At 34.7% G+C, this 13,410-nt stretch overlaps 1 protein-coding gene across 12 annotated transcripts in view; it reads left to right on the top strand.

Moving 5' to 3' along the window:
- Positions 1–2,182: 2,182 nt before the first annotated feature.
- Positions 2,183–13,410, top strand: part of LOC138701361 (protein MIS12 homolog) — a 29,764-nt gene continuing 18,536 nt past the window's right edge. Inside the window, exons 1-2 of one of the 12 annotated variants that reach the window (XR_011332525.1) lie at positions 2,186–2,340; positions 11,093–11,131. Coding sequence is in view for 6 of the 12 variants with exons in the window: in XM_069828178.1 (XP_069684279.1) it covers positions 2,506–2,590 (85 nt within the window). In the remaining 6 variants the exon portion in view is untranslated. The other 11 variants (XM_069828176.1, XR_011332522.1, XR_011332526.1 and 8 more) reach the window with 11 other exon arrangements.

Raw genomic sequence — 13,410 nt, 5'->3', positions numbered from 1 at the left:
TTTGCAAGTGGTCATTGTATCTTTTTCCTAGCAATACCCAACATTCCTTATGGGATTAAGGACAGAGATGGGCATTCAACAAGAATACGGTACCACTTGCCAACTTTGCCAAACATCATTTTAACTTCTAGTACTGTAACGAATTTCTTGGAGTTTATTTAAGCTACAGTAATGTAATAAAATACTAAATTGTAAATGGAAAAAAAAAGTCTGGTCTTTTAAAAGGGGTATGATTTACATTGGTTTTATGGATGTTTAATTCGGTTCTTTAAAAAATCGGTCTTTAGGAGGAGTGGTCTCTCAATAGGGGTGGTCTTTCAGATAGGTTTTACTGCTTATAAAAAAAGTTATAGTAAGAGCTGGGAGGCTGTGGTGGGATAAGATGGCAATGAAGGTACAGCATAGCATGGATAGTTGGTTCCTATGAGTTTCATAGCTTTCGTATGTATGTTATGTTTCTAAGTATAAGCATTCATTGTTCGATTTATCTTTTTATAAATGTGGGTAAGAAAGATTTGGGACAAGCCTGGAACAATTTATAGAGGGGGTTCATTCAATTCACTTTATTGCAGGTGATGACTACAACTAGTGACTATACAAGTGGTAACAAATGGCAAAGTGGACAAAAATCAAGCATCCTACAAAATCACTGTTGGCACGGCTCTCTAGTTCACACAAGGATCTTAGGATCTTGTTAACAAGAATTGACAGTATTTTTTGTTTGATATACAGAAATTGAAATTTTGCTGTCCCTGTAAGTTTCAGACGACATAAGGTTACCAAATTTTTCACAATTTCCAGTAACAAATACTGAAATATGAAGGAAAAAATCAAGGTACCAGTACTTCTGATATTTTTATTAGTTTGCCATTCACTTACATTGTTTTGCTACACTTTATTAAAATACTCATTCTATTTACATGCTAAAATATTCATTCTACTTAACTTGGTACTACTTAAACTAGAGGTATTTTCCTGATGAGTGAATTTTTTTTTCTTAACAGGTCTCTGGACCCCCAGTTTTGCAGCAAATACCGTACCTGACAAGTCATGTTGAAGTTTGTTTAGGCAGTAAGCATGGTTTGAACAATTTCTAAAGTTATTTTGTATTTTTTGGTGGTCCACATCATGTGTGCTTTAGAAAAAGCTCTCTGCACTGAAGCATTACTTCCAGGAAGAGACAGAGAGAGTTCAATCAACTTCTGGAGCTTTGCAGAGAAAAATGTTTAAATTTCACTCCTTTTTGAAGTCACATATTTCTTCAAGCAAATTTCATCAAATAAATTATTACATCCAGGTCAAGTCCATCTACACTTAAAGAAAAATTTTTCTCTATCTAGAGGAGATCTCAGCAATATTATATACTTTCCATAAATATGTATCTAACTTTGAATGATTAGTCCAGGCCTGAGATATTCAACAGCATTTTCATAAAATTATAATAATTAGCACTGAAAATTGGGTAATATCTGAGGACAAGTTATTAAATTCTGAGATTCCCAGGAAAGCGGAGACATCTTGTAACCTTAACATAATAATTAAAGTTAAATTTTTCATTCTGTATGTATGGGTTTGCATTGTCCACAGCTGTGGAATAACAGTTGGCATGTCTGATTGTGAAACGAGCGAGCCTGGGTTCAAATCTCTGGGGACAAGTTACCTGCTTGTGTTTTTTCCCGAGGTTTTCCCTCAACTAATTGAAACAGAATTGCTAGGTAACTTTCGACGTTGAACCTCGGACTCATTTAGTCATCACTTATTGAAATGTAATTGTCATCATTACCATAGCCAAGGTTAAATTCACAGTGCGGCATGCCGTATATTGTAATCAGGGCTGCTAATGTTGAGAAGTAATGGACCCAAATCATGATAATTGTTTAAAGGAGGCGTATGAGTTGGAATTATATAACTTTAACACTTAAGTTAAACAGTTTTGGATTGTGGTACTTAAGTTTATATTGTTTATATTGGGATATATACGACTACGGCATGGGTTTTAACCAACAAAACATTGATTTTTAGGTGAATTAAGAAAATAACTTTATCTATTTCATGTACCGACATTTAATGTTATTTGGATGATAATTATAGAAAAAAATAGATTTAATTGTTTAACGTATGATTTTAGTTGTTTTCTTTACTTATTTTTTTAAGTTGGAAAACATGTATACTGTTGGCAACTCTGATAGCTACTTTCGGAATTTTCGCGTACAGTCAACAGTACCAGACAGTACGGCACAGCCAAAGACGTTTTATAGTACGGCGAGTTGTGAATATTTTGGGTTACGATAAGATAAGCACGAGAAGAAGATACGTACAATTTATTGTAGAGCGAAATAGGTAATTACTAATATTTCTTCTGAGAACAGTCTTCTGCTCGTGCTTACCGAACCTTACGGGAATTTTTCAGTATCGTGCGGTAATATTAACTTTTTCGAACTTAAATTGGTTACACTGTTACTACCTGTTATTTTGATAAAAGGAGGGAAATGTTGAGGAGAAGTAATGGACCGTAATCATGATAATTGTTTAAAGGAGGCGTACGAGTTGCAGCTATATAATTTTAGCACACAAACAGTTTTGGATTGTGGTAATCATGTTCTGTAATTGTTTATATTGGGATATATACGAGTACGGCATGAGTTTCTTTTATTTCAGTTGAAGCAAATTACAAAATATTTTGTGTTGTTTGTATGCCTGTTGTAAGATTTGGTGAATCTAGCGCTGATGTAGTTCTGGTGATTTCACAGTATAAAGAAGATATCTTCTTTATACTGCGGTGATTTTAGAAGTGAAAATCGTTGCATTCATAAGGGATTTTTTTTCTTGTGAAGATGCAGTTAATCGTATATGCAAGACATAATAAAAGCCTAAACTAACCAAACCTATATATATATATATATATATTCATATATGAGGCCTCGCCGTCCTCATTGAATACATTGACTACAAGTAGCTATACTGTAGATATATCTATTAAATTGAGAAAAATTCGTTTCGGCACCGGCAATCGAACCTGGGTTCTCTCAGCTTGTAATGAGTTTTATAGTTAAATCGATCATATCCATAATGATCGATTCTTCTGTTTTGTTTTGTTTATGTATCCAAGGTATTTGTTTATGTAACCAGGTAGCTAGGTTTATAGGGTCGAATAAAGCCAACTTTGGTTCTATAGATTGCAACTTTATTACAATTTATTCGACATATATAAAACAAATATTGTACTGATTAAATTCTGTTAAGATATGTACTTGAACGAATTTAATAAGTAAAAGGAGAAGAAGAAAGAACATGGAGAAATGTTTGCGTCCAGAACGACTAGATTTGGACCCTGCATCGCAATTATCATCTCAGGAATGGGAGTACTGGAAGACTACTTTTACTAATTTCTTGGCAGCCAAGCAGGAGAACAACTTACAGATGAGTTGAAACTTCAGCTGTTAATAAATCACATATCTCCTCAGGGGCATGCGGTGTATTTTTTGTGTGGGTAAGCTCTGAAATTTACTTATTGACATTTCTTTTATACACATTAGTCATGAATGTGATTCACGAGGATTTACTGACCCTTACGGAGCTTATTTTTAGCTTCAGAAAACTAGCCAATTAAAGAAATGGCACTTCTGAATATTTCATTCTCTATTTGTAATATTTTTTACCCGTAAAACAAGAAAAAAGGTATTTTACTAATAACTTCAAATTAATGTAACTCTGAAAATATTGCGATTAGGACAAAATGTTTATAGGACATCTTTTTCTCAGAATGGCCTTGTGCAGTAACAACTGTTTCACTGTCCCAGGTAGAACTGTCTTCTAATATGTCTTGAAAAAATCCATTAAATTCACCCCTATGTTCCCTTACAGTCTGAACAAGACGCGATGTAAAATTCCATCTAGTTGGAGCATGTCTAGGCATTTTTTTTAAGGTGTATTCCTTAAGTCGTTGTGTTCTTTTGGACGATTTACTGAAGGAAGAACTCAAACCAGTTGAAGTCTGTAAAAATATTCTGCACTCTTTCAAACACGTAAGTGACTGCAACAAGATTTAATTTAATTTATGATTGAAACAGTGCACAAATATTGCCTTAGGATATTTTTCAAGAACTTTAGCTCTCAGTCCATTTGTGTGACCAGCCATGACAGCAGCTCCATCAAACGTTTGAGCAACGAGCTTGTTACTTATGTCATACTCAGTGGCTATATTTTGGACATGTTCGAATAAACAACTGGCAGATCTATCATTACTTACATCAGTAAAACATATAAATCTTTCATTAATCTCACCATTCTCTGAATCAACACATCTAAGAGTGGTTGAAAGCTGGGATGCATTCATAATGTCTGAAGTTTCGTCTAGCATGATTGCAACAAATGACGTTTTTGAAAGTTCTTGTTTTATGTTATCCATAACAACATCACTTACAGCAAGAATCAAATCATTCTGTATTCGATTTGAAGTTCCGCGGAATGTGGTAGAGGTTTCCAGATGATGGCTGAGGGTTAAGTCATATTTTGCAAGGTAATTGAGCGCACATAAATATACTCCTTCGTTAACTGCCTCTTCTGACTCACAATGACCACGAAATGGCAATTCATGTATGGCTAGAAAACAGACTGTATCACTTAACCTCTTCAATATTTCCCTGTTCTTTCGTACCATTTCATTGTGTTGCTCGACACTGACACGAAGTTGTGAATCTAACTGTACGTCTATTTGAGATGATCCAAATGACTTAGACTGTAAAACACTAAAAATATGTGTCTGTGACTTTTCATGTTTATTAATGGCATTGTGCAAATTGTTCAGATTATCCATTTTTAGACCAAACTGTTTCTTCTTTAGAAAACATAAGACAGGGCCAGCAAAAGAGTTTAATTTCGCACTTCCTACAATCCACTGAGATACTTATCTGATATTGGGACGCTTGAAAATGTCGAGTATATTCTTTTCCTTTGTCTTTATGAGCTGCAAAAAGCGTTGGCATTTCAGGACATGGTCGATCACTTTGTATTATGTTTAATTTTTCTTGCAAAGAATGTAGTCGAAATGGGTGTTTCAATAATTTTTCGATAGGACATAAAGAATCGCCCATTCTTAATCAATATTTAATTTATACACAGAAAATTACGACATAAATTGTCACTCACAAAGAAACAAATCTTCAAATAGCTGAGAGATCCTGAACACTATCTCAATTGACAAACAAATCGCATGTTTCACACACACTGCCAAATTCAACAATCAACACTGGTATTCTTCTGCAGGAACTTAACAAGCCAGGACAAGCGATAATCCCAGCGCTTATTCTTTCTGTGTACGGGCGTATAGGCAATACAGTGGTGGATGAGGGAATTTTCCATCCTTGTCTATTCTCTGGAACTCTCTACCACAACATGTCAGAGACTGTCGGGCATTGTCTAGTTTCAAAAATAAATTAAAATTGCACTTTTTCAACTCAGATTCCTTTCAGTTATAAGCCCTTTTCTCTGCGATAGTTATGTAAAACTATAGGCTATATATTTCTTTTCCTTCCTTTCCCCTTTTTGTTCCCTTTATCAGCTGATGAACTTATTATCATAGCCTTTTATTGTGAATTTTATTTAATTTTCTTTCTTTTTTTCTTTTCTTTTTTATTATTTTATTATGTTCTATTTTGTTATATTCTTCCTTATATTTTCCATATTAACCATTTGTGCTAAATGAGTTGCTTTTACTATATTCCAATGCATCTTACTTTCTTTTTGTTTTCTATTATGGTATTATTTTCATGTTGTTTAGTGTCGATTTTATTATGCTATTATTATTTCTCTTTGTAATATGTTAGTATTTCTGTTCTGTAACTTTTTTGTTAAATTTTAACTGCTTGAATACTTTGTGACCTGGTAGAGTGTAAGAGAAGGCCCTATGGCCTTAACTCTGCCAGTATAAATAAAGAATTATTATTATTATTATTATTATTATTATTATTATTATTATTATTACTGTCTGCGCATGCGCCAGCACTGTAAAATGAGGCTAAAGGCAAGCTGTGAATGAAGAGCTGCCTTACTGCAGAAATGTAGTTAATGCAGAACATTTATATATGAAATGCAGAATACACTTTATTAAAAGTGTTTATCTATAAGCTGAATGAGATAAAATGATACATTAATTTGAAGTGTATGTAGGGTATGCGGCGCTTACCCCGCTTACCCTAAATGCACGCCCCTGTATCTCCTAAAGTTTATTCATTTATAAGAGATTGTAACAACTATACGGCAGCTATAGTTTACCTTGAATCTGTGTTTGTAAAACCCATGAATGAAATTTTTGCAAGACACCGTCTAGCTACAAGACGACAACTGCAACACGAAACTGTAGATGAATATCTGCAAGCACTTAAACTGTTGGGGAAGGACTGCAAGTTTAAAGCAGTTTCAGCAGAAGAAAACGCAAATGAATGCATCCGCGATGCTTTTATTACTGGACTATTATCATGTCTGATTAGACAACGTCTTTTAGAAAATATTACATTAAAATTAGATGAAGCATTTTCCCAAGCACGAGCCTTGGAGATGGCTTTCAGACAATCAGAAGAATATGGGTATAATAATGTGTCATCAGTCAGTGCAGCATCAGGTAATGTGCAAGAGATAAGTAAGAAGTCTAATGAATCACATCATCCTGATAGTGTACTAACCATTGCGCAAAAACAATTTAACAAGTGTTTCTTCTGTGGTTTCAATCGTCATATGAGAAGTAATTGTCCCGCTTTAAATGCTATTTGTAATACTTGCAAGAAGAAAAGACACTTTGCTAAGGTATGTCAATCTAAAAGGAAAGTTTATTGTCAATCTAAAAGGAAAGTTTATGATGCTGTAACAGCTGCAACAGATGGAAACAATAAACTTTCAGATGCTTGCATTAATTTGAGTCGTACTCAACTACTGGGGCTTCAACTACTCTTTTAAGTAAATCTATCTTACTAGTTAAAATTAATGGAGTGCAAGCTGAAGCTCTCATTGATACAGGAAGTACCACCAGCTTCATTAACAGTTCCTTAGTAAACAGGCATAATTTTGAAACGACACCTGCTAATGTGCAGATTGCAATGGCATCATCAGTACTCATTTCTCATGTGAGAGGTAGCTGTAATGTTACTATAGAACTTGATGATCACATTTATCGAGATGTCGTGCTATTAATTATGGATGACTTGTGTGCTGATATAGTACTTGGGCATGATATACTCAAATTTCATTCTTCTATTTAAATTGCTTTTGGGGGACCTCGTGAACCCCTTTATGTTTGTGGTCTTGTTACTGCTTCCTTATTGCCTGTGTCATTATTTTCTAATATCACTCAGGATTGTCATCCTATTGCTATAGAGTCTCGTAAACATTCACGAGAAGACAACAAATTCATAGAATCTGAAATCGCCAAACTTTTAAGTGAAGGCATAATTGAAAAGAGTACATCACCGTGGAGGGCACAAGTTCTTGTTACTTCGAGTACTAATCATAGGAAGCGAGTAGTTGTTGACTATCCACAAACCATAAATAAATTTACACTACTTGATGCGTATCCTCTTCCTAGTATTGAAAGCATTATTTCAGAAGTAGCTAAATATCAATATTTTAGTACTGTCGATTTAAAGAGTGCATGTCATCAGATACCCATTGTTGAACATGAGCGATCTTATACAGCTTTTGAAGCCTGTGGACAACTTTATCAATTTCTGCGAATTCCATTTGGTGTTACGAATGGCGTGGCATGTTTCCAGAGGGTGATTAATTCAATTATCAGTAATGAAAAACTAAATGGAGTATATGCTTACTTAGACGATATTACTGTGTGTGGTACTAGTCAACTAGATCACGATAAAAACTTGAGAAAGTTTCTAGAAGCTGTAAAGAAATACGGCCTTACTCTCAATGAAAGCAAATGTAAATTCTCTACTAAATCCATTAACCTCCTAGGTTATCAAATTATAAACAACACTATTAAACCTGATCCTGATCGCATTCGTCCTTTACTGGATCTACCTATTCCTAAAGATCAACAGTCACTAAAAAGAGCAATTGGGATGTTTTCACACTATGCTAAATGGGTACGAAATTTTTCTGATAAAATACGACCCTTAATACAATGCAAAGAATTTCCAATTCCTATTCATCTTTGTACTGCCTTCAAGGAAATAAAATCTGATATCGCCAAGTCAGTTGTAGTCTCTGTAGAGGAAGGAGTTCCATTCTTGGTTGAGACTGACGCTTCTGATTTTGCTATAGCTGCAACTTTGTCCCAGTCTGGAAGGCCAGTAGCAGTCTTTTCTAGAACCCTTTCTGAAAGTGAATGTCGCCATTCTGCTGTAGAGAAAGAGGCTTACGCTATTGTTGAATCACTGCGAAAAATGGAAGCATTACCTAATAGGACGCCCATTTTCGCTGTTAACCGATCAAATGTCAGTACCTTTCATGTTTAATTGTACTAAACATGGAAAAATAAAAAATGAGAAGATTGAATGCTGAAGATTAGAATTATCATGTTACAAATTTGATATTGTCTATCGTCCTGGAAAGGATAGCACAGTAGCTGATACATTATCCAGAGTCTGCTCATTCTCATCTGCTAGAATTCCTACTCTTTATCAGCTTCACCAGTCTCTCTGCCATCCTGGTGTAGTGCGAATGGCACATTTTATTCGTTGTGGCAACTTCCCGTATTTCTTAGAAGATGTCAAGAAGATGACTGCATCATGTCCGGTATGTGCAGAAATTAAACCTCATTTCTACAAAGGAGAAGATCGACTAATTAAAGCAACATCACCTTTCGAGCGTCTGAATATAGATTTTAAAGGGCCAATACCTTCAAAAACTAGCAATGTATACTTACTCACAATTGTCGACGAGTATTCCAGATTCCCATTTGCATTCCCTTGCAATGATGTTTCAACTTCGACGGTCATACACAGATTATCAACTTTATTCTCGATTTTTGGGAGTCCGTCATTTATCCATTCTGATCAAGGCTCTGCTTTTATGTCGCAGTAACTTAAATAGTATCTTTGTTCACAAGGAATAGCAACTAGCTACACTACAGCATATCGTATAATCCCTAAGGGAACGGACAAATTGAGAGATATAACAGAATAATTTGGAAGACTATAGAACTGACCTTAAAATCTCGAGGTCTTCCAGGTATACAATGGGAGACTGTTCTTCAGGAATCCTTAAATGCTATTCGATCTCTGTTATGTACAGCAACTAACACAACACCACATGAACGTATGTTCTCACACTCCAGACGCTGTGCAAATGGATCTATGCTACCGACATGGTTGACAACACCGGGAACTGTATTCATGAGAAGAAATGTTCGTGCAAGCAAGTTCGATCCATTAGTTGAAGTTCAGTTGATAGAGGCAAACCCTGCCTATTCTTATGTCCGAACATCTAATGGAAGAGAGATGACTGTATCGAATCGACAACTTGCTCCTAAAGAACAGATGTCTGTTTTTGAGAAGAGGGATGAAATTCAAATGGAAGACTTCGAAAATTATGATAACCAGAATACAGCTATTTCTAAATCTTCACAAAGCCCGAGAATAACAGAAAGGAGTGATTCCAATTTGAATGAGTCTTATGGAAGAAATGGCGAGACTAAGTCAAACGAGAACAATATACCGGTATCTCATTCTGGCAGAGTAGTGAAACCCCCGAGTTACTTACTGGACTATATTCAATACTGATCTGGGGGAGAATGTAATGAGTTTTATAGTTAAATCGACCATATCCATAATGATCGATTCTTCTGTTTTGTTTTGTTTAAGTATCCAACTTCATGATATCATTGTTACGGGATTGATGTTTGGAGCAAGAGGAACGATACCCAACTTCTCTTCTCAATTCTGTAAGATCCTAGGACTGCACAAATCTTTTCTGAACGAACTGGCCCTCCTCATAATTAAAGAGTCAGTCAAACTTTTACGGAACCACGTATATGGACTCTAATTCAGTGTATGGAAAAAAATTGACGCACCATTATCATTTTTCTTTTTCCTTCTTAGCTTTCATTGAGTCTTTACTTGAAATTTTTTTTTCTTCTGTAAACTGCCATTGTTTGTTTGTGTATTTGTTTGCCTTTTTCTTACTCTTTTAGCTCTCATCTTCTATTTTGTTCATGTATTGTTTTGTATGCTTTGTCTAATGGCAGCCTCTAATTTGAGGAAGCTCTGATAAATAAATAAATAAATAAATAACCAGGTAGCCAGATTTATATGTAGAATAAAGCTAACTTTGGTTCTATAGATTGCAACTTTATTTCACAGCTCTGCGCGCTCTTTCCAACTGAGCGATGCTACGACACGGTCCACGGTGTCGACCGAACTCTATGAACATATATGAGTAGCTTAATATCAAAGACGGACACCTGATCTCAATCGAAATTTAGATAGCTGCGGTTTTTATACAATTTTTCATGCTCTTTCCAGTTATAGTGAAACTATATGCAAACTCTAACACTACATTTATAAAATAAATTGTGTTAAATATTACAAAGAACACTGTGAATTAAAAAATTGCCTCTAGATCAAAACTATGGAGACGACAGATGTCCGTCTTTGATATTAAGCTACTCATATGTATATGTCAAACGTTAACAGTATTCATAAACTTTTGTCGAAAATGGCCAGAAAGTCATTTAAATATGTGCTCCTGCATACGTGACTTGTATGTCTTAAAAATGTAGGTAGCAGGCTATTGATGATATGAATAAGAGTTCGGCCGGTACCGTGGATCATGTCCTGAGATAGCTCAGTTGGAAAAAGCGCGCAGAGCTGAGAGGTCCCAGGTTCGATTCCCAGTGCTGGAACGAATTTTTCTCAATTTAATAGATATAACCAAATCTAACCTGTCACAGATTTGTATATGCAAGGTATATAAGAGTACGAAGGGAACTACCTGATACCAGAAGCCGGTCGTCCTCTCATATGCCGTGTCTGCAGAAACAAGTGGTGACGTTACATTATTGCTTACCTTGCTATTTGTTATCAATATCTGTCACTTTTCGTTGTTGATGCTCCTCCACTGTATGTTTTTTGTTTTAATTTCCTAGAACCAGTCGTTTTTCCACTACCGGTAACTTAACCTCACTGTAAGTACTATAATTACTACTAAACTTGTCCCTGTACATTTAATTGGTTTTAACCTGTTTTTTATTTTTGTTTGGCGCCAGTGGGGAGTTGGAGGTGTTAGATTCAAGCAGGGAGTGTGGGAACACAAAATTACATTCCGAAGTATGCTGAGATAATAGCTACAATATGAAACATTTTCTACTCACCTTAGTTGTTTCAGGAAGTGGCCTTCAATCTGGTGGCATTTTTTTTATTGATCCAATTAGGCCTATTTAAAAGTGTGTAGTACATACGTACATATTTGATGTTCGATTCTTCATTTGATAGCAATAATAAGTTAGCTCAGTGATCTAAATATTGGACTACTAATTGAGAGGTTCTCAGATAGAATCTTGGCAGATCTGTGGTGAGTAGGCCAATTTGTAATTATATAATAATAAATAGGCAGTAGTATAGAAATGATAAAAAGAATAAGGAATGGGGCATTCTATGGTTACAGGTGTGACATTTGCACTAAATTTTTTGTTTTAAAATTAAGTTTAATCTAATATTCAATGTTTATTTTAGCACACCAATTATTGGAATGTCTTCTTCTCAAAAAGAATAAACACTTCCAACAAATAGATTTAGAAAAATCATTATAACAAATTAAGTACCTTTAAACCTTGGTTAGGGGTGTGACATTTTCCAGACATAGATTTGTGACCTTAAACATTCTAATGAATTATGTTTAGAATAGTGAATATCACTATTTTTTTCAAGAATGTACAGTTAATTAGTTATCTATCCATTGCATAGTCTTAAAGTATTTTTGGATTGTAGTTCTTTTAGATATGAATTTGTTTGTTTGTTATGGATGTGACGAGAGCAACAAGGGCCCTGGTTCACGAAAGTACAAATTACAGGCAAGAAAAGTTACAAATTTACAAATTCACAAATTTTTGTGTTTCACAAAGATACTCTTGTAAATATGTAACTTAAGTGAAGTAGAAAATAATAGGTTCCAGGCCATGATACTACAAATTCAATTGTCATTTGTTTACACACAAATGGCACGTTACAAATTTACAAATTTTGTAACAAATTCTTACCATACTTTTACTTTGGTTTTGGAAAATAGCTAAATTGAAAGTTCTACCATATTGGTTTAGATCCTAAAATTGTCTGAAGTATGTTTTATTAAAATAAAAAAGCTTGTATTCTTCTTCTGATGATGAATAACTTGAGATTTATTAACATAATCATCGTAGAAGAATATTTCGAGAAATAATTAATGTTAAATTTGAAACTTCAGTGGAGTTTAATCAGAGATTCAGGATACACCTTGAGAAACTTCACTTAATCACTTCTTTTGTTACTGGTGTAACACCAATACCTACTAACATATTAAGTGCTATAATAGCAAAGAAACTTACCTCAACAATTTTTTATTGCTTTAATGATGAATTCAAACTATGAACAATAGCACATGTATACAAAGAAGACAATTTTGACGTTGTACAGGAAGTTAGAATAGGTATGCCAGTTTAACTTTTCCTAATACAAAGCCTTTGTACACAGGCTATCAACTTTAACTACGTATAAAATCAATAAAAATAAATCATAATTTTGTTTTCAATTCCCGTAATGTAATCTTTTTATTACAGAATCAATTAGTAGAAATTATAATAGTTGTTTTCTAATGCCAGGCGTTTAACAATAAAGTCATTTGACCTCTTGCACTCCAATATTTTTCAAAGATATTATCATGACCAGCCACTGAAGCATAGATTTTGAGGTGTTCCGAATCCATTTCTTGGTTTGAGTTGCATAATGGACAGTTAGGGGACTGATATATTCCAATTCTATGCAGGTGTTTGGCCTGTTGCCAATCTAAATGCAGCTACAGACGATTTTCGTGGTAAATATATATTTTGACTACTTTTTCATGCAGTGGTCCAAGGATGGAATGAGAAAGGGAGAGATAAAGAGAGCACAAAAACGACTTCTGGTAAATTACCATACATACACACATATATAAGAGTTCTGCCTATGCACAGGTCTTTCACTGCAAACTCAGCATTCTCCAATCTTTCCTATTTTCTGCCTTCCTCTTAGTCTCCGCATATGATCCACATATCTTAATGTCGTCTATCATCTTCTGCCCCAAACTCTTCTCCCATTCACCATTCCTTCCAGTGCATCCTTCAGTAGGCAGTTTCTTCTCAGCCAGTGACCAACCAATTACTTTTTCTCTTTCTGATCAGTTTCAGCATAATTCTTTCTTCACCCACTCTTTCCAACTTACCACAGTGTCTTA

The sequence above is a fragment of the Periplaneta americana genome, chromosome 6 (genome assembly GCF_040183065.1).
Source record: "Periplaneta americana isolate PAMFEO1 chromosome 6, P.americana_PAMFEO1_priV1, whole genome shotgun sequence".
Classification (NCBI taxonomy): Eukaryota; Metazoa; Arthropoda; class Insecta; order Blattodea; family Blattidae; genus Periplaneta; species Periplaneta americana.
The sequence above is the reverse complement of the archived record's forward strand: the minus strand, read 5'-3'. Positions and strand labels throughout refer to the sequence as shown.